The sequence below is a fragment of the Ochotona curzoniae genome, unplaced genomic scaffold (genome assembly GCF_017591425.1).
Source record: "Ochotona curzoniae isolate NIBS_2020 unplaced genomic scaffold, NIBS_Ocur_1.0 contig_2210, whole genome shotgun sequence".
NCBI classification, from domain to species: domain Eukaryota; kingdom Metazoa; phylum Chordata; class Mammalia; order Lagomorpha; family Ochotonidae; genus Ochotona; species Ochotona curzoniae.
The window spans coordinates 55,908,578-55,929,702 of record NW_024465369.1 but is presented as its reverse complement, the minus strand read 5'-3'; the positions used below and the strand labels follow the sequence as shown (position 1 = coordinate 55,929,702).

The following is a 21,125-nucleotide window of genomic DNA, read 5'->3' as shown; positions in this document are numbered from 1 at the left end:
TAATTAATTTATGCTTGTGGGAGATATGACTTCCATTCTACCGCAGGAAGAACAAGCCAGTGATCCTGACTTGTTCAGTGAGTTCTTGTTGCTTACTTTCAGGGCAATCTAGGTTATTGAGTGGCTCTGAATAGATACACACACACACACACACAAACACACACACACACACACACACACACACTCCTCTTGGGAGAAGAGATGTTGATTGGCAGGTTTTGGCTTTTCCCTTGCAAAGAAGCTTTATTATTATTATTTTCTGAACTGCCAAAGGTTTAGTGTTTACTGATTAAGAGCATGACTGAGCAAGTTCTAAGATACCATATTCAGGAAACTGTGGGGGTAGCAGTGGGGAAAATCACTCTGTGAACTAACTAATGTAGTATGTGATAAGACACGCACTTGGCGATGTAAAAACTGCCTACATGCAGTAGTGCGCTGCAAAAAGCCATTCAGCCTTCTCTTGGCTTGAAAGCTCTCATGACGCAGGTTTCGGTATAAATTGCTCGCAACCTTCCGATCTTCTGTGCGACAGGGATTTTGTTTGTACGTCCCAGCTTTTCTACCCCAGCCTGTGTTGTGAGGTCTGTGATGTTTTGCCTCATTTCTTCGATGTGTTTGCTCATATCATTATTTCTCCCCATGACTGAACTGACAATATGTACCTGACACGTCTTGCACCTGTTGCAGAAGTGTCTTTACTCCCGAGATAAGACCCTGCACCGTCTATGGGGGGGGGGGGTGGTGTTCAGTTTCTTGGCCATTTTCCCAGTGTCCTGGCCATTTGGTGGTGGTGTCTCAGACTGCTGCCTACACTTGCGTTTGTCTGCGTAGATGCCACAAGTTTCACTTTTCTAGTGCCAGCCTCTCTTCTCCTCATGCACTCATAAATAATTGCTGCACCTGATTCTCCCTTCACAACATTGCCAGAAAGAATTAGAATATGTAGAGCTTTAAAAATTCAGGGATTGAAGATTTAGTGAACAAATACCTGACAAGCAATGAATTTATTTGTGTTTTCAAATTCCACAGGGACTGAACATCTTCTCTGGCATTTCTGTTGCAAAAGATAATGCCAAGCTATGACATCATCAAGCACAAGCCTTGAGGGTCTTGTGAACCTTTGATAGCAAAGGTAAGGTGGGACTCATTTTGCTGTTTAGACTCTAAGCTCAAACAAGAGACTCAAGGACATGTTTTGTGCTGCTGTAACAAAATATCTGAGGGCTGGGAACTGTATAAAGGAAAGATGTTTATTTTTGCTGAAAATTCTAGAAGGTGATCATGTTGGGGTAAACACCTTCTGTGTCACAGCAGGGAGGATGGCAGCACAAGTGAGAATGCATAAGCGAGGAAGCAAGAGACTGGGCAGGCATGCTCTTCTGTAACTACTCTTGTGGGAAGCAATCCATTCCTGGAGTCCTAGCATCAATCCATTCACAAGGGCAGTCACGAGCCAGTCACCTGCTACCCCAACACTACCACACTAGGGATGAATGTTTTGGTTATAAACCATATCCCAGCAATAGCAATGCTTACTTCCAAATGGACCACATGGAAGTGACAGGGATTTGAGACTGTAGGGTGCTTGAAATGTGGGAGTCAGCTCTTACCCTCTCATGAACACTGAGTATAAGCACTTCTTTCCAACTCCACATTTGGATGTCTCATGTTGGTGGCTTGGAATTACTCAAGGTGGGAGTTCTTATGCCAAGGAAATTGGCAGACATGGCAAGTGAAGGATTCTTTACAGGTGAACTTGCTATTATCAACACACAATTGGCTTTGGGAGAATCCAGTATCAGGAGATGTGAACTAGGGGGTTTTACCCTACTTTGGGCGGATTTCTGAAGGACAAAGGAAAGTGCCAGTAGTCTATCTTGAGTGGTGCTACTAATGAAAAATCTACAATATTTTAAAATTACAATGATATAGATTTCTTTGAGGATCATACAAACTAAAATTAGGGTTTTCTATTTTAAGTTTCATTACACATTTTAGCAAAAACTAGCATCTTAAAACATAATCACGTAGCAACCTAGCCTTTGAGAATAATTAAAAATTGCCAAAACTAATCCTGACAATTGCTAGTCAACCTATATTTTGTTTTAGTTTAAAAATTTTAAGGTCGATCATGTTTTAGAAAACTTAAAATTAAGAGACATGGATGGACCAAGGTGTAAATGTTGAAGGATCATCTCTGGGAATCTAAAAAAGAACAGAAGAAGAAAGAACAATAACAAAATTTGATTACATAAAAAACATTGTAATTCAGAAGGCAAAAGAAAACAAATACAATTTTCATATTGTTTCAATTCTTAAATCGTAATCTTATCCTCACAAACTTGCTATGTTTTAGATACAGTGCATCTTACTCAGAATTCCCACAATGTTCAAGGCATAGGTGCAATCTAGCATCAAAGCTCGTTCAGCAGGCTGGAGCTCTAGTTTAGTAAGTTAAGCCTCTGCCTTCAGTGTTTACATCCCTTATGGGCACTGGTTTGAGTCCCATCCAGCTCCCTGTTAATGTGCCTGGGGAAGCAGTGGAGGATGGTTCAGGACCTTGGGACCCTTGCACTCTAGGCTCGTGGCTTCAGACTCGTCCAGTTCTGGCCATTGCAGTTATTTGAGAAATGGACCAGTGGATGGAGGATCTCTTTTTCTCTTTCTGTGAATATGCCTTTTAAATAACAAGAAATGAATTTTGAAAAAAAAGGTTCATTCAGGGCTGTTCAGTAGATGAATGCACGCTGATAATAGTTCCAGAAGTATCTTTAGCAGCTGAAAAGTGGAAATTTATTATACTAGTATATTATTACAAGGCACATAAAGGTGTGTCCTGTGACTTGAACTTTCATTGAAATTATTTTTACTAGTGTGTCCAACAATATTTCCTGTGTAACTGATCAGATCAGATTTAATTACTATAATTTTGATTTTGAAGTTACCAAGATACCACAGCAACTATATGCTGATGAGATAGTTAAAGAAATGACTCACCATACCCATTTGCCAAAGCAGCTGCTCATTTGAGTGTGCTTTTTATTTTGTGAGTCTGAAACTGACCATCATTTGAAGAGGTTTACTCACTTTGAGATTACTTTGAAGTATATAGAAAATGACATGTTGGAAAAGAATACCTTGTTCTGTAATTCTGTCAAGGTTATCAAATCTGTACTATGAACCTGCAAATCCATGTACAAAGTGATAACAGGGTCTTGTCTTACCATGTCAGTAAACTGATCCATACAAGTCATTCGGATCAGTTCAGGAGTTGCTGGGCTACTGAGGGTGAAGGTATTGGTCAGTCCCCTCTCTCTGCGGGCAGCAGCTATGGCGTCATATATGGCGAAAAAGACGGAACATCCCATGAACATTCCAGCCTCACCCAGTCCCTAAGAGAAGCACAGAAGGCTGTCAGAGGTGCATGGGTTCTTTTAGAACTAATTCAGACACACACACACACACACACACACACACACACACACACACACACTCTCGCTCTCTCTCTCAACTCTTCTGGTTGAATCACAGTCAGAGCTATATGCCTGTGATGGCAATCTGTGTGTGGGATCCTTTGTGCCCAGCTCATGAAGATGCCCTTGGACATCAGGATCCTGCACATGGATCAGCTACACACTCCTGTTCTCCCACCCAAGAGAAGTCTTGAAGACCAAAGCCCTTGGTGCCTTCCAGGATATTCCAACTGCAGCTCCAGATCATTGTGCTTAAATGAAAACCAGAGTAAAATAAGCATAGTCTTGGCAGTATAGCTTAGATGACAGTGAGGTGGATCTCGTTCCATGTGTACTCACTTCCCTGGTTTATCCAGGTTGCCTTTAGAATTAATCCTATGGCAGTAACACATTTTGAAAGAATCACCAAGGCTTTTATGTGCTTATTTTTCTTTCTTCAAGATGATCTGGAACTTGTCGTGTGCCCAGGCTTTTGTTGGAGGAGTTGGACAAAGATCCAAAGCCCATAGGGTTGTTATAGGTTCTGGCTGTCAAAATCCCCAGATTACCATGGGGAGGAAGCTTCTCAGGGAAGGAAGGGGAAAGTCTGGTGCCTTATCTGGAGCAGAGCATAAGGGTCCGCTTCTGTTTCAGACCAGCCTTTATAGATGCCCCTGGTCAACTTCCAGGTAGGAGAGGAGCTAGAGGCCATCCCTACAGGAAGTCTCACCTTCTTTCTGGCCTTGACTTAGTCTCACGAAAAAGAAAGAATCTCCCAAAAACTTAATGTTGCTATCTGTCTGGCAAGATGAAAACTCAGTGTAGAATATAAGTTGGGGAAGTTGTGTGCTTTGCCTAGTTGTGCTTGAGAATCCCTATTTGCTGAGGATCTGTATGGGCCAAATAAAGGTTCAGCAGGAAGCATGGGACCAGTATCTTGGGTAGCAGAGCCAAGGCTAAGTGAATATGCATTCTGAGTTGGAAGGGTTTGGGCAGGCAGAATGGATTTGAATTGAATCTGGAGCTACTGAGAAAAGAGCTCTGGGGTGATGGAACTTGCCCGTTGCACTGGTTTAGCTTATGGTGGACTTAGCCTCATGACCTAAGACACCCAGCTCCTTCTCAATTTTCTGATTTAGTTTAGGTTTTTCTCAGAATTTTTCTCAAGAAGTGGAGAATGTACTTGGGCTTCTGGAGTCCCCAGACACCTATGTGTCACAGACTGACTTTTTTTTCCTCTTTCTGCTTTTGAGATTTGAAAGAGAGAGGAATGAGAACATTTAAGTGACTCTTTCATAATTTCTTGAAAGAAGAGGCTGTAGAGAACTGAGTTGTTCCCTGCTTAAATTTACATGTTGGAGTCCCATGGAGGCCCAGGACCTCAGAATGTAACTCTGTTTGGAGAAAATGCTTTTAAAGAAGTGGTTAAACTAAAATGTAGTCAGTAGGATGGGCCCCAATCCAGTAGTCATCCTGATAAGAGTAGGAAATTTGGGCACAGACACACACAGAGGGAAAACCATGAAAAGATATAGGAACAAAGATAGTCATCTATAACCCAGGGAGAGAGATTTCAGGAGAAACCAAGCCTACTAACACCCTGATCTTGGATTCCTGACTATCAGAACTTTGAAAAAAAAAATCTGTTGTTAAGGCTACCTAGATTGTGGTGTTGTGTTGTGGCAGCATGAGTCCCTAACAGAGAGATCTCCAGGTCTTACCTTGGAGGAGTAGATGGCTATGGGATTTCGGGAATGCACCAAAGTGACATAGAACTCTTCTGGTATCTCAGTGACAGTGGGGATTTTGTAGTCATCTGGACCCCGAGAATAAAGCACACCTTCTGGGGAGTATTTCAGCTCTTCTATGGTGTAGAATCCCATGCCTTGGACAAATGCCCCCTCAACCTACAGCCAAGAGGTGCACAGGTTAAAAGTCTTTGATATTGATTGAGCAAGTATTCCTGTGGGAATGAAAATGGAGCAATGGGTCTCAGTACCCACTCTTTGAAGTATTGCAGAGGACTTTGCAAACCTGGAACTGGTGCCTGTCTCCTTGCATGACCCTGTCCTCAAGTACCGTAAGTGCTAGAGACTTACCAAGTTCCCAGTAATTCCTCAGATCCACCTAATTCTCTCTCACTTTCAAGTCTTTGTAAGGCATTTTTTTCTGACTCCCATTATGCCTTCCCAGCTTTCCCATCAAGAAAACTCATTTGCCTCCAGATTCTTGCCTCTCTAGAATCTTTGAGTTTGTCCCTGTCTCCCCTCTCCCACCTAAATTTATCAACTTATTTCTTGGGGCTCACTGGTGCTGGGGCCTACTCCTGCTGATGGAACAGCTAGCAGAAGTTCCCCTTGCTCACCTCTCCTGCTCTTGTGTACTCTTTACCTGAAAACAAATCAAGGCTTGGACTTCTTCCATTCTGCTCTTAGCATGGCACATAGTTTTCTTAACAAATGTCAAAATAGGTAAAAAGAAGTTAACATAAAAGGAATGTGAGCTGGAACAAACGGAGTTAGAATATTGTAGTTTTTCAAATATCGAAGTTTCTTTATGCTGCTTTCCAAAGGGACTGTCCTCCAGAATTTATAAAAAATGAAGGAAAGTTAGGCTTTCTATTTATAAGAACAAGAGATTTTTTTTTTTGGAATTAAGGTAAACCAACCCATATGCTAAACTAAGAAATAGCAGTGCTTGCATCTAAAGGGAAGAATAAAGCCTAAGAGATTTGGTTGTTTCCTTTTCCAATGGGGCAAATATTCATATAGGGTTTTCTTAACCAGAACATATCCCATTTCCTTTTGCATAAATAATAAAGAAGCAGGAATTATCCAGTAGGGAGAGGGGAATAAAAGGACATGAGGTGCCGGGTCTGAAGTTCCCAAACATTACAGGATTCACGTCAATTTGGGGAGCAGACTCCCATTCCCAATCTAGCAAAGTTATGAAGCAGGAAGGCTGGACCTGGGAATCCACATCTCTGATAAGCACTTGTGTTGCCCTAAAGACCAAGGATGATATTCTGGAAAACACTGAGGGACCAATGAAATTATTCTTCAATAAATCATTGGGTGAAGTTGTGTAAATGGCTCTCTTAGGACTTAGGATGATGTAGAGTGTTGTCACATGATAGCACTACATGGCTGTGAGGATGTGATGCCCATTTACCCAATTGCTTCAAACTGCTGTTCAGCTACAGCCTACAGACCAAATGCAGCCAGCCTGGCCTCGCCTGGAAGCTGTTGTTCCTGCTTTGAGAAATGAAATTGGGAAAAAACAAAGCTCACCAAGCAGTGGGAGAGATTTAATTCCTAAATTTCAAGCTTCTTTGGGTGGATTAATTTTATTTATTTGTTAAATAAAACTCAGAATTAAATTCAGTAAGAGGGGAAACATTGTGTGTCAGTATTTCTTTTTCTCTTATGTGCAGTCTATTTGAATTCAGCATTATCAAGAACACTAATGTAATTTATGCACCTATATAATGTTCTCATGAGCACAAGGCTCACTGAAGAAAAATTAGAAAGCACAGGAAATTACTAGGCAAAATAAGTCATATATTTTTGCCTGCGATGTAAAGGCAGCCATTGTTAATCTTTTCTTGAATCTTCTTTCAGTTTTATATCTCTGTGTGTGTGTGCGAGTCTATGCATGCATGTCTGTGTGTAACATATAATATACCTTGCAGAACACTTGCATTAGATAAGGCCTGGAGGGTGCTGGAGAAGCATATTTTGAGTGACAAACTGCTCAACGGTACTGACCAAAACTCAGTCTGTGTGGGTGGTTTTGGAGACACGCACCTGTCCAATATCCAGGGCTGGGTTTAGGCTGAAAGCAGCATCCATGAAGATGTCAGTCCTCAGCAGCTGTGTAAAGAGAAAACACGTCATGGAAGGCATGATGTATTTAGACAGATGAGTTGGGGCTGGTGCTGTGATATGGTGGGTAAAGGTGGGTGTACCAGTTCAAATCCCAGCTACTCCACTTTCTTTTTTATTATTATTATTTTCTTTATTTTATGACACAGTTGAATAGGCATTGGGGTCTCCCTTTCCTTTGCCCATATTCCTTCCCCTCTCCACTGTTCCCCCATCCAGTCTTGCAATAGGTGTCTTTTGAGTACCCTCACAGGCCCAGCGACACAGAGGCATCTCTCAACAATGTAGGAGATTACCTGCCGTTTCTCTGTGAATCCATCCTTGAACTGCATGCATGGGGACATACTTTCTCTCTGTTTCTACCTATGGACATATTTATTTCTGCTACACTTCCATTATACATCCCCTTACGTACAGTCCACCATGGCCAGCTGTTCCACTTTCAAGCCAGCTCCTTGCTAGTATGCCTGGGAAGGCAGTGGAATTTGGTCCAAGTTCTCCAGTACCTACATTCATGTGGGAGACCTAAAGAAGCTCCTGGCTCTGAACCAGACTGACCTCTGGCTGTTGCAGCCACTTGAGGAGCAAACCAATGGGTGGAAGACATTATTCTCTGTATTTCCCTGTCCCTTTTCTCGCTCTCTGTAACTCTGCCTTAAAAATACACAAGTAAGTCTTTTTTTTTTTAAAAAAGATGTATACTAAAAATTGTATCTCTGTCTCTGTTTTTTCCACAGGGTTGGTTATCATTGACAATATAGAAGCAGCAACGTTTGTGCCACCAGCCTAGGAGGAAGGTACACAACATGGCTACCTACCTTGTGTGCCCCTGTCAGACAGTCCACTTCAACCTCTGCACAGGAGGCTCCATAGACAAAATAGGGATATGCTTCCCCCTCTTCCTTCTCCCAGTCCATGTGTGTCTGGTAGCCTCTGAGCAGAGCAGTGGGAGGAAAACAGAAGACACTTAGTGGTTTGCTGACCTTGCTGTGCCGTGTCCTGGAGCAGTGTTACAACCTGTGGCTGAACATCATGATTCGCTTCTCCTGTGATGGGCCCCAGGGCAGGTCTATCAGAGAATCTGGCAGACACAGACTTCATCAGCTGGTGTCTGATGGCGTTCTTTAGCACCTGGCCCCGGCAATGGGTAGCTGTGGTCCCTGCTGACTGTTCCAAGGACTCTATATCATATCCTACTCCATCTGCTGCCCTCCAGGGTCACGCCTTTTTTCCTCCCACCACAATTCTGTGGTGGAAGGGTTAGCATGGGACATAGCTGAGCTCCTGGCAACTGCTCAGACAGATGACAAGTGCGAGTCACTCCTGCCCCAGTATCATTTAAGCTTAAGGAAAGACATCCTTACTTGTAATATCCAGTGGCTGAGAGACTGATGGATTCTTCAAAGGCTTTGGCCACCTGAAGGAAGGGTGTGGGTACAAGGAAATAGAAATTTAGGGGAAACCTTAAACAACCCCTTCTGCACTGGGCTTGCCTATTGTTCACCTGAAGCTCTGAGTCCACATCTCCAAGTGAGACCTGTGTAGTGCCCACAGTGTAGGCTTCTCCAGGGAGTTGCTAAAGGGCTGTAGGGAGCTGACAGCCTGGGATCCCTGCTGACTGAGATGTCATGGTGTCAAGGTTATTACTCTTTATCTTTTTTTGCACTTTTACATTAGGATGGGCTTGGCCATATCTTTGTATTTCTGTAGTTTTATATACACATAGGATGTGTATAGGTTACAAGGAGGACATATGCAGTGGTCCCTTGTAGCCACAGTTACCCACAACCGATAAGAACAAACGAGAGTATAACCCACAATCAACAAGAAGAAAGGAGTGAAATGTTGAGAGAACATTCACAGAATTTTTATTATAATATGCTGTTTAATTGTCTTATTTAATTATTAATGATCTCTCACTATGTATAATTCATTGGTGAAACTATATCCTAGGTATGTTTATTTAGAAAAACAGTATGGGTAGGTTTAGCACTATCTGCCATTTCAGACATCCACAAAAAGCCTTAGAATATATACCCCATGAATAAAGGAGTCTATTACACATGAATTTTTAACTTGCTTTATCCCCAAGTAATTTGATTGGTTGCTTCATTATATGATTATGTCAGTTTCCTTGTTGGAGCAAACTGGATAGGGATAGGAAATGAGGATGATGGTAATTATTAAAACAATTGCTAAAAATAGATGATGTTTTCATTTGAAGATTTTTCTTAGCTCCATGGTACATATAGGGGCATGAGGGGTAAGCCACTTGTCCCCCAGGTCAGTGGGGACATCCAGGACAGCAGCTCTGGGAGAGTTTTATTGGGGAGTTCATGCTGCCACACTGCCCTGTGAGAAACTATCTTCTAAAATCAAGTCAGGTTTTGGCAAACCTAGATTTCTCTTTCACCTTTTTGAAAATAGAGATGTAACTGCAATAAATGCTTTGAATCTTGGATCAGCATTGTCAATTAGCTATGAATCAAGAACTTCTACTCATGTGGACATGTTTGCTCATTCCAGGTGGGGCTAATAAAGGCAGTACTCACCCACTCCTCCCATTTTCCCTTAGGGTTTTTCCTAATGATGGGCTGAAGACGAGACATCAGAATTTGGCAGGCATTCTAAAGACAAATATATGAAATAATATCAGAAATCAAAGGTACCAGGAATAACAAAATGTTGAGTATTTAACTACTTCCAATGTAGGTTTAGGGAACCTGCTTTCTAGTCTACTAGGAAGATTTCTTAATCTGGGGGTGATGCAGGGAATTGCTTCAAAAGAAGAAAATCCTGTAGATCCTGCAGTGTTGACTCAAATTACTTTTATTATAGTGTTGCTTAAATACATGTGAATACAAAGCTAACCAAAGTCCCCTCTATGCAAAGTATGAGATAAATAGATAAACATGTATATACATATATGCTCATAGATGAACTGCATAATGGTGACTAGCATACTGGGAAGTGAGGATACACTACAGTGTGAATCTCTACTTCTGAATAAAAGGAGAACTCTCTATGAAACTGCTAAATATACCTTGGCAATAGGATTCTAGACTAGCTTCCATTGTCCACACCTAAAATGCCACGATGCACTTAAACAGCAGAAATGTTGGACTTGAGACTATTGCTCAAGGACTATCCTATTGTAATAACATGGGAGAAAATAGTGAGGGAGGGGAATGGATGGGGTGGAGGAGAGAATCCCTCTGCCAATGGAACTGTATCATGAAAAAAAATTGGGCTACCAAGAGGACAAAGCTATCTTCAAAAGACAGAGATAATGGCAAATATTAAGTCTGGCTTAATGATGGCCCTTCAAAAAGTCTGAGGAAAGTGGGAATAAATAAAGAGCTCATTTTGGTGTAAAAATTTTGAAATCCCTGCTCAAGTACAGTTGAGGTCAGAGTATTGTGCATGAGGAGGTTCAGGGATGTTTTCTGGGATCTGTAGGCAATCAGCCTTCTCTTGTTGGCTCACAAATCCACCCAAACAGCACTTCATTTTCCACTTTGTAAAACTGCAGCATGGGTTGCAATCCTGCTCATTCAAAGGAAAAATACTGTTGGTTTGTCAACTGGCTGCCTGACTGTGAGCTTTATGAGATCAAGCTCTTTGGATTTAGTCCTGTTCCATTTATTGCTACAGCCCTAGTGCCTAGGAAAGAACCTGCACATGAAAGACCTTAGTAAATGCTTGTAATCAGTGTTGGACCAGCCTAACAAGATACAGACAATGGCAAGTGGTCATGCAAGTTTATGACCTTTATTACAACTCTTCATCATGAAACTGTCAGAAAAAAGGTCAAAGTCTCACAGTGCTTTTGATCTCTCTCTCTCTTTCTTATGTGTGTGTCCACTATCCCAAGGAGTAGACCTAGGAAAACCATAGTTCACAGGCTCTAAGGCACATTGAATAGCTGAGATTCTCTTTCATCCTGGTTTTGTCATTTTTTGGAGATGGTCTCTATGGATGACTAAAGTAAGCAGTTTCCTAGAGGTTGAAGAGTGGGAAGGAGAAGAGGTAGGGGCAGCTGCTTTATTTCCAGTTTCTGGCACACAGCTCCGGTAAATGGATATTTATATTTCCAGTTATGTAGAACAGAAAACTGATTTCTAGAGGGATTAATGACTGGCCCAAACTCTTAGCATGTTGGAGTGAGAGAACAGAGAGATTCCCTCATTTGAGACAAAGGGATGCTACTACAACTCTGTGGAGGGTGCAGGGCTGTATATGCAACAGAACAACAGCAATGCTCATGGCCTGGTGAGCAAATGAGCATCAAATGGGAGCCTCAGAAAATTTGATTTGGAACACTGGCTCTGCCAGTAACTAGCCAAGTGACCTAGAGCTTGACCTGTCTTGGCTGTAGGTTCATCTTTCATAAAAAAAGGGTTGGGACAAAGTTCCTACAGGACAGTTACTGGATGACTGAGAAATGAAAGGAAGACTCACCTGCACTGCTCTTCCATTGACATCTGCACCCATGGACCCTGCAGTGAAGAGGGCATTAGGCACTGTGATTGTGCTTGTCTCTGACAGGTGTATTTTTGACTGGGGTATGTTCAGTTCTCGACTGGCCACCTGTAGAAACAGAAGGAAAAGATTGCTTATGTCATAAACTTTATTCCTACCTAGAATTGAGTCTCAGCTCTTCTCTCCAGGTTTCTGCTATTGTGCACCCAGGGAAGCGGCAGATGATGGCTCAAGTGCTCAGATCCCTGACACTCAAGTGGAGAACTGGACTGAGTTCTCAGCTCCATGCTTTAGCCAGGTCTGGCCCTGGCTCCTAACAGAATTTGGAGGGTGAGGCAGCAGGTATAATTTTTGGGCCTCTGAATCTCTCTGCCTTTCTAACAAAATGAAAATAAATAAAAATAAAGAATAATACCCTTTCCTTCAAAAGTATCTTTTCTCTATTTCTCCTTGAGAAAATGTTTTGTTTCTCATACATTTTAGATTCAATTGTTATATTCAACAAAGACTTGTTTCACATTAAAAAGGGGGGAAATTTCCTTTTGCAAGAAGATCTTGTTTAAAAAGCACTATAAACAGACTTGTATGACTTAGCACACTGTGAATCAACTTTCTACATGGATTATGAATCTAGGAACGTAACTTTCCGTCCTATCAAACATTTATTTCTGTGAATTTGAGTGAATGCATTAGTACTTTGAGCAGTTGCTAGAAAGCTTGGCAGTATGTTCTCTGAAAACTGGAATCACCCTTTTAGACCTATGGATTTGGCTTATTGCATGCAAGAGGACTGATGTAACATAATTCCTCAATTTTAGTACACACTTCCCACACTAAAAATTTTACAGTTGACTTGTGCATTTGGTGGGATGCTGTTTCTTACGTTCAACATGACAAGAAAGCTAGTCAGTTGACCATAAGGTGTTGTTTTCTATGGCTATGACAACAATCTCACCTGAATCATCTTGGTGTGCAGGCCTTGCCCCAGCTCACAGCCACCATGAGTCAGCAAGACAGAGCCATCCATATAGATGTGGACGAGGGCAGCTGCCTGGGAGAGGTGGGGGAAGCAATTGCAATACCAGATGAGAAACCCACACTGCAACAAGTGACTTGAGCTTTGCTAATCTCCTGCCCACCAGAAACTTCACATATTTGCCTGGGGTGCTGCCTTCCCAGGACACCAGTCTGCATACTATTTTATTATTCTTCGCTCTGCAGAAATGGAAACTGACTTTAAAGCAGTTGGTTGGTGCTGTAGCTCAACTGGCTAATGTTTCACCTTCAAGTGCCAGCATCCTATATGGGAACCATGTCAAGTCTCACCTCTTCTGTTCCAGTTCCCTACTTGTGACCTGGGAAAGCAGTGCAGGATAGACCAAGTCTTTGGGGACTGGCAGCTCTGTGGGAGACCTGAAAGAAGCTCCTGGTTCCTGGTTCCAGGCTTTAGATTGGCTCAGCTCTGGCCTTTGTGGCCATTCAGGGAGTAAAGCAGAGAATGGAAGATCTTCTTTCTGTCTTTCCTTCTTTCTGTAAATCTGCCTTTCTAATAAAAATAAATAAATCTTAAAAAAAAAAAACCAAGTAGTATCTGCATGAGTAAATTTCCTGGCATAATCTCTCCTGAATTCCAGAGAAACTGGAAGAAACTTTTGTGTGTTTTAGTGATTTCCAAACACTGATTTTTCAGAATCATGTTGGGATGAGGGTGGGCACACATGGATCTGGACTTTCATACAAGAAAATCAAGTTCAGCAGAACATTGGAGCCAGAGTTCAGAGGCCCATCTATTAAGGGTGCCGGGTAATTTTTCTTCCTTTTATTATTTAGACTGATCTATTTTTTGAAAGGCAGATTTCAGAGAAAGAGAGAGAGAGAGAGGAGAGAGAGAGAGAGAGAGAGGAGATAATTATGTGCCCACCTCACTGGCACCATGAGGGTGACCTTTGTTCTTTCCTTTGCACAGGCTTTACTATAGAAAACACTGAGGAGATGAATAAAGATAGCAACAACAATAGAAGCAACAACAAAGAAGAAGAAATTAGAAACCAAACGCTATGAAAAACTTGTTATGGTGAAATGAAAAAGAGATTTAGTAGTCACTGAATCTTAATACAGAAACCCAGGGGGTGGGTATTGTGGTACAGTGGGTTAAATTGCCACCAGTAATGCCAATATCCTATAGCAGAGCTTTGGTTCCAGTCCTGGCAGTTGTGCTTCCAATCTACACCTGGGAGGGCAAAAGAAAATGGTCCAAGTGCTTGGATTCTTGACATCCACAAGGGAGACTAGGATGGAGTTCCTGACTCTTGGCTTTGGCCTGACCCAGACCTAACTACTGAAGCTGTTTGGAACATGAACCAATGAATGGCACATCTCTCTCTCTCTCTCTCTCATCATTTTACCTTTTAAATAAATAACTCATATCTTTAAAAAAAATCACAGAAACTCCAAGTTTCTATGTGATTGGGGAGTCTGTTCTCATGGCTGTTTTTGAGGTTCTTACTAAGGAATTTGGAAAAATGAAAAGGAGTCCTCTTGTTTGTCCCCACTCTACCACAGTTTTGAAACAAGACTCCCCATTTCCACATACTCAGGTTGTCCTCTGTCTCCCAAGCTGGATTTTACCATTGGTAGCTCTCCTTGAATACCGTATTCACTGATATCCATGGTATCTTCATCCGGCCTAAACTTCCTCTCTCTACAGCTAAAGCTAACTGACCCAGCATCTCCTGCTTGCAGAGTAGACCCAGACTACCCCAGTTGCACACAGTTACCATTTCCAGACAGGCAGCCCTCTCAGCCTCACCTGATGATAGTAGGCTATAGGGAGTCCAATGGTAAATTTCATGGGGACAACGGCCAACCCCCTTTTCTTCCAGTAATTCTTTTTGTTAAACTCTGCTGCAGCTTCTTTCCTCGCATAGAATGAAGATTTTTCCAGACAATCTTTCCAGCACCTTCGCAAGAGTTCTGGATTGAATGTCTGATTATAGGCTGTTTTGCTAGCTTTCTTGTACATGTTTATTTCTTTAACCTGAATGACAAAAAACAAAATGGATTTTAGCAGTAGATATTTTTTCTACATGTGATACATACATTTTTGCTATATGTTTGATATAAAGGAAATTTTTCTAAAAAAGATGTGATAAGCATTGCTATTAGTGTTCAAGAACAAGTGTACATGTATAAACAAAGCAACAATCATAATAACCATGGCAATTGCTGATGAATACTTCATATATACTACGTCTAGGCCAAGTGCATGTTAGTTAGCTTCCAAATAATCCTGTGAAAGAGGAGGCCCATCACAAGTTTGCTAGTGGTGAACCAAAATTTTCCTAATTCACAATCTTTGATGTGATCTTGCCCATAACTTGTTCTCAAATTAACTCCTCAAAGATTTGAATATTGGAAAAAGGTTTGCACAAAAGATGCTTATTGTTCTATCCTCTCTATGTCCTAGGATGGCTTTACATTGATTCCGGGATTGGCTTGATGACAACATGATGCAGATAATTGAAAAGTACTGGTGCATTAGGGCTGGCCACGAAAAACCCCTTTTCCCACTCTGCCTACCCCATCCGAGGAGAACAAATATGGGCCAGTATCCTGGAGGATGCCTCTACGGAACAGAAGTGACAGTGTCTCAACTGAGACACCCCTAGACAAATCAGCCTGGTATTTACCTGAGTGAAGCTGCCTTATGTCATAAAATTTGCATTGATTCAGCCTAGACCAGAAGAGCTCCCAGCAGGTTGACAGATTTATAAGAAATACTATCTTCTCATTCAAAGCATTGGATTTTGTGGTTGACTTACACACATGTACACAGAAAACAAATATGCAGGGATGAGGCACGTTTTTCTTTGAGTCCACATAAAGGTTGACATGACGTTACATGCAGGTGCTCAGAACATATTTAAGCAAAATTGTCAGTATTTTCTTAGGGGGTTTAGCTGCTTACCTCTTCAGGAAGTAAGTTACATTGAGCAGCCACAGCAGTTATGTAAGATTCAACCACCACTGTAGCCTGAGGGAAGCCAAATCCTCGAAAGGCGGTGTTGGATGGTAAGTTGGTTTTGCAAGGTCTTCCCCGGCACCGAAAATTAGGAATATTATACGCATTTTCTGATTTCAGCACAATGAACTCAGTCACCTGAATTGAAGCCAAATAACATGAAACTTTACATCTGTCAAATATGCAAGGCTACTTATCTGAATTACATTTTTAACTTGTACTCTTGATAGAAATGATCTAATTTGTGAGACAGATATTTGAGCAAGTGCAATGTGGTACTTGCAGCTCCACTATTAATCCATAGCAAAGAGGTATCTATTTACCAATTCGGACTCGTCAGGAGTACATCCGCCATTGATATAATATTCAACATCAGCAGCTTTGATCACACCATTGTTCATGAATCCAACCTGCAAAGTGATAGCAACCAAACCATGTTGGACATCTATCTGTTTGATCATAGCTGTCATCCACATTTAGCTTGTGCACATGACTAGAAATAACACAATCTTAATATTCTTAGGCAACATTCAAATATCCCCTTTTATTGCTATGGCATTTAACAATTGTCTTTACTATTGGTTAATTAATACTGGACAACTTCATAGGCAGTCTTATGAACTCTTTTGCTTTCACTCACTTTGTATTTTCCGAGAAGTGGGTGGCGGCCAGCAGTTATCAGCATGTCATCACCACGCTCCAGGATAAAGCGGATTGGGCGGCCAGTCCTATAGGGAATGACTCCATTAATGACTGAAAACTTGATAAAGTTGTCAAAACACAGAGATGAAGAAAGAAGGCTTGAGATAAGCTAGCTGGTGATTTTCAGCGGGAGTAGCAGTATACTTTAAAATATTTTAGAAGATTGTGATTACATTAAAATAAAAAATTATTTTGATTTAGTTTAAGTCTATATTTCTATATTGCAATGTCATGTTATTTGATTATGGTATTTTCTTTTGTTTATTTTTAGATCACATTAAGAAGGGTATGGTCATTTCTCAGTTCTATAAGTAGATTTGATCATTATGAACTTCATTTTGGGATAGGAAAGGGAAAACTAAAATATGCTGCAAGAGAGCTGTGGAGGCTGAAAGTGGAGGCTGAAAGGTTGGGATGCAATGCCCTGTTGAGCTCAAGACCCTTACATTCATGCCCCTTTTCACCAAATGTCAAGCAAGGTTTCTGGCTTTAGATTGCCTGTTCCCACTACTGGCAAACCTGCTACCAAAAAAGAGCTTTTACTACTGTTGGACAAACTTTTTTTTTTTTAAAAAAACCAAAGCCTGGAATAAGTTAAGTGTTTTCCTGAATACATTTTAGTGAACTTTAGTGGCCTCAAAGTTCACCAATGTCACAGCCATTCCCACAACTGGATGCTCCAACCAGATGAGGCTGAGGTTATGTGAATGTCTGCGGGGAGCAAAAATACCCAGGGTTTATTGCCCTTTCCTACTTGGGAACCTCATTGGAGGTGAAAGCTGCAATGTAGGGTTGAAAGGACCCAGGTGCCATTAATACCATTTGGACTGCTGATCTTGTCCATGGTCATTGCAACTCTTACTTGTTGGCTGCCACAGCGCTGACAGCTCCGAGCAGAGCAGGCTTGGTCACTTTCCCCCCAAATGCTCCTCCAGCTCTTCTCATGTAGCAGGCGATTCTACTCCTTGGGACATTCAAGGCTGCAGCCACATACTCCTGAAAAAGGTAAGTCCGCAGAGCCATGTGAGTGCAACCGAATAGTTTACTACCTTAGCCATGCACTTTCTCTGCTCAATGCAAGAAAGTCAATTATTCAACAAATACTTCTATTTACACATGGATGTAATCATCATCCTAATTTCATTTTAGGAAAATGTCAGGTTCCAAAGAAACCTGCATCCATTAAACAGTCATCTTCATTTTCCCCACAACTTCCCAGTTCTGGGTGACCATGAAGCTTCCTCCTGTAAGAAAGTATTGAGACTTACCTGTTCAGGATGCTTTTGTAAGTAGAACCATCCAATATGTGATATCTCATGACTAGCTTTCATCTATCACAATGTTGTCACAGTTCATCTATACTATAACAATATCAGTACGTCATTTTTTTTAGTAGCTATGTAATATTCCATTATACAGTCATACCACATTTTGTTCATTCCTCAACAGGACACTGAATTGTTTTCACTTTAGCATATTATGAGTGATGTTGCTATGATCGCGTGTGTGTAGTCTTTGTGGTTGTGAAAGTCACAGTCATATCCTGGCTCAGAATCAGTGACCTCTGCCTTAATTGTGGCTGGAGTGACAGCTGGGAGCTTCCTCCTCCCAGAAAACCTATACACTCACAACACAGAAGATATCAGCTCACCATATTCCAGCACGAAGGCCCCAGCTTTTCTCTTAGAGATAGATGCCTTCCCTCCTTAGTGAGATTTTAAAAATTATCTACCTGTTTCTGGCACTATTTTAGGACCAACAACTTCACATTTTGGAAAAGAAGAATATCAGGATCTTTAGTTATTTCCCTGGGTGCAAAAAGGCCTTGTATTTAAACTACTAAGACAGGACTGTAATTTACATGCTTCTTATTGAGCTGGCTTGAATATCTTGGAGGCATAATTACTTTACATGTGTCCCAGTGATTTATGGGAACTCCACACTCACCTAAAATAATCATGCAAATGAATCACAAAGTGGAATCATCAAACAAAGGCTTGTACATCCTTGAGATTCAATTTTATGCTACCAGTTGTTATAAGGAAAATAGGAATTATGCCCTGCTTTGCAAAATATGAGCACTTTCAAATCACGTTGGAAGGTTTGCTCTTTCAAAACACTATTTCCCCCCATTGGATTCATTCTGGACTTTAGCTAATGTAAAGCATACATGGAGTTCCTATCAGGAGTGGGAGGAATGCAAAGGCTCAAGTAGCAGAGTATCCAGAAGCAAGGACCTCACAACACCCATCCACCTGGAGCTTCATTGTCCAACAGCGTCCTGTTACCTGCACATGGGTTGGAAACTGTGTTCCAAGGTATAACACCATTTCTTTATCTTCTTCTTTTGGGATTGCCAGGACAGTTTGTGTTTCCATGTAAAAATGTTCCTGTCCTTCCACATGGATCTCACCTGTGAAGTTTAAGCACAGCACAACATTTGATTACAAGTATGCAGGCAGGAGCTCTGGTGTCTTGTTCAGTAATTGTGAGTTGCTTCAAGCTATGGACTGCTGCTCTTTATATCCTTGGGTTAAATTCCTTCTAGTTCTCTCTGTGTTGTGTGACCTTGTGTAACTCACACCAGCCTCCTTGCCCTAGGTCTCCTCATCCGTGTCTTGAGGTTATCACATCTGTAATGTACTGAACTAGACAGCATAGGCTAATCTGATTACGCCTCTAGGCTTGACGAGTGAGTTTGGTCAAGTTTTTGAATTCCAATTACCTAAAAGACCTTTGTGTTGCTGAAATAAATGCATGGTTTTGCTAAGACTGAATTTGTTAAGATTATTTGAAATAGTTTTTTAGGACAATAGAATGTGGATCAGGCCCCCCCCAAAAAAACCCCTAAAAACTAAATTTTTTAACAGGAGAAAAACTTACATATATATGCATATATATATGACACATATAAGATTATATACTATATACACACACATATATGTGTATATATAATAAATATATACATATATAAGATTATATATCATTTTGACAATCTTGTTCCTTGATGTAGCTGATTAGAAGTGTTTGTGTTCTCTAAAAGACAAACACAATTGTGTTTGTAGAAACTTTATTGATAATGACCTTAACTTGAAAACAACTCAAACATCCACCAACAACAGAACAGTTAAATTGCAGAACACTTATGCAGCAAAATACTACCAAGTAATGAAAAAGAACTTCTGATCTTTGTAACAACAGAGATGACTCTTCTACTCAAGATGTTAAATAGAAGTAGGCACTTTGTTGTTCAGATCAGATTTCATTTTCTATGACTTTAAAAGTTAGTCTCATACCTTGTGAGGAGTTACTAGGGATAAGAGGAAGCATCCTGAGACAGCAGAGTTTGGTGGCTTTACAAGTTAGTCCTCTGCCTTCAGCAGCAGCAGCTCATATGGACATGGGTTTGGTCCCCATGTGTTCTACTCCCAAGCCAGCTCCCAGCTGATGACTTGAGAAAGCAGCAGAGAAGGGCCTACGACTTTGGGCCTCTGTACCCATGTGGGAAACTGGGAAGACACACTTGGTGGTAGACAGTTTCAGCTCTGGTTGTTGCAGCCATTTGGGGGGGTTAACTAGCACTTGGGAGATCTCTCTCTGTTTCTCTGACTGTAACTCTTTCAAGTACAATGAATAAATCTTCAGGGAAAAAAATAAGAGGAAGCTTTCTGGGGTACAACATATCTTTCTGTGGGCAACATTTATACCAGGTTACACATATGTAAAAATAAAGCTGTGAACTTATTGTGTGTGCTAAATTAAGAAGAGAGAAATGCTATTGTGTTCTTAGAATTGTATCCAATCTGTTAAATATTAATTTAAAAGTTCTTATTAAAAAATCACTCTGGAATACAGAAGCACTGCTTTGGAGGTTCAGTATTTCTCAAACCAGCTGATACAGAATCTTCCACTTCAGAACCCTTGCTTTTTTTTTTTAACCCCGGACCACTTACCTTCAATGATTTGGTCAACATGTTTAAAGGCTTCTTCCACATTTCCTTGCTCAATTTTTCTCTCCACAGAGAGGAAAGAATTATGCTCCAGAGCTTGCTGCAGTAGAAAAATAAAGAAACCAGAACAAAAGTTGGCATCCTAATAAGCAATTTGTCTCCCACTTAATTCAATGTTTCTATTTTGTCTGATCCCATACCAAATTCTCCAAGCAAGTGTAACATGAAGAGTCATCAGAATTTGGATTCAATGGGTTACAGACCTTGGTGGTTTCATTTTGTTCAATGTTCTGAGAAAGCGCTAAGGCAGGACTCAGGGGTCTATAAAGATGGCCCCATCCCTAGATTGCTGAGTGATGATCCGAGGCAGTTTGCTATTAAGGTGCTGATTCTAGGGTAAGGTTGGTAAACAGAGCTAAGAGATCAAGGAGGAGGAGGAGATTGGTGGGACCTGGGATACTTGGTGATTGCCTTGTGCAAGTAACCTGAGTTGGATCCTGAATCATTTGAAGTCGGTCACAACATGAAGCGATAATTCAGGGTTAAAACCAAAGAAGGGGGACAAGATGAGAACAAGACCAGACTGCTTGGGATGTGGGTTTTCTGTCAAGAAACACTTAAACAGGCATTT

At 41.1% G+C, this 21,125-nt stretch overlaps 1 protein-coding gene across 1 annotated transcript in view; it reads right to left on the bottom strand.

The window, feature by feature from the left end:
- Positions 1–1,239: 1,239 nt before the first annotated feature.
- The window catches only part of LOC121150949 (aldehyde oxidase 4), a 48,586-nt gene continuing 28,700 nt past the window's right edge, over positions 1,240–21,125 (bottom strand). Inside the window, exons 20-35 of the mRNA XM_040972161.1 lie at positions 20,498–20,594; positions 18,833–18,957; positions 17,407–17,540; positions 16,483–16,570; positions 16,166–16,252; positions 15,789–15,980; positions 14,631–14,858; positions 12,777–12,872; positions 11,801–11,929; positions 9,892–9,966; positions 8,704–8,756; positions 8,158–8,272; positions 7,262–7,327; positions 5,177–5,362; positions 3,228–3,395; positions 1,240–2,208 (exon numbers count right to left, since the gene is read on the bottom strand). Coding sequence (XP_040828095.1) covers positions 2,155–2,208; positions 3,228–3,395; positions 5,177–5,362; positions 7,262–7,327; positions 8,158–8,272; positions 8,704–8,756; positions 9,892–9,966; positions 11,801–11,929; positions 12,777–12,872; positions 14,631–14,858; positions 15,789–15,980; positions 16,166–16,252; positions 16,483–16,570; positions 17,407–17,540; positions 18,833–18,957; positions 20,498–20,594 — 1,893 coding nt within the window. The 3' untranslated portion in view covers positions 1,240–2,154. The remainder of the gene's footprint in view (positions 2,209–3,227; positions 3,396–5,176; positions 5,363–7,261; positions 7,328–8,157; positions 8,273–8,703; positions 8,757–9,891; positions 9,967–11,800; positions 11,930–12,776; positions 12,873–14,630; positions 14,859–15,788; positions 15,981–16,165; positions 16,253–16,482; positions 16,571–17,406; positions 17,541–18,832; positions 18,958–20,497; positions 20,595–21,125) is intronic.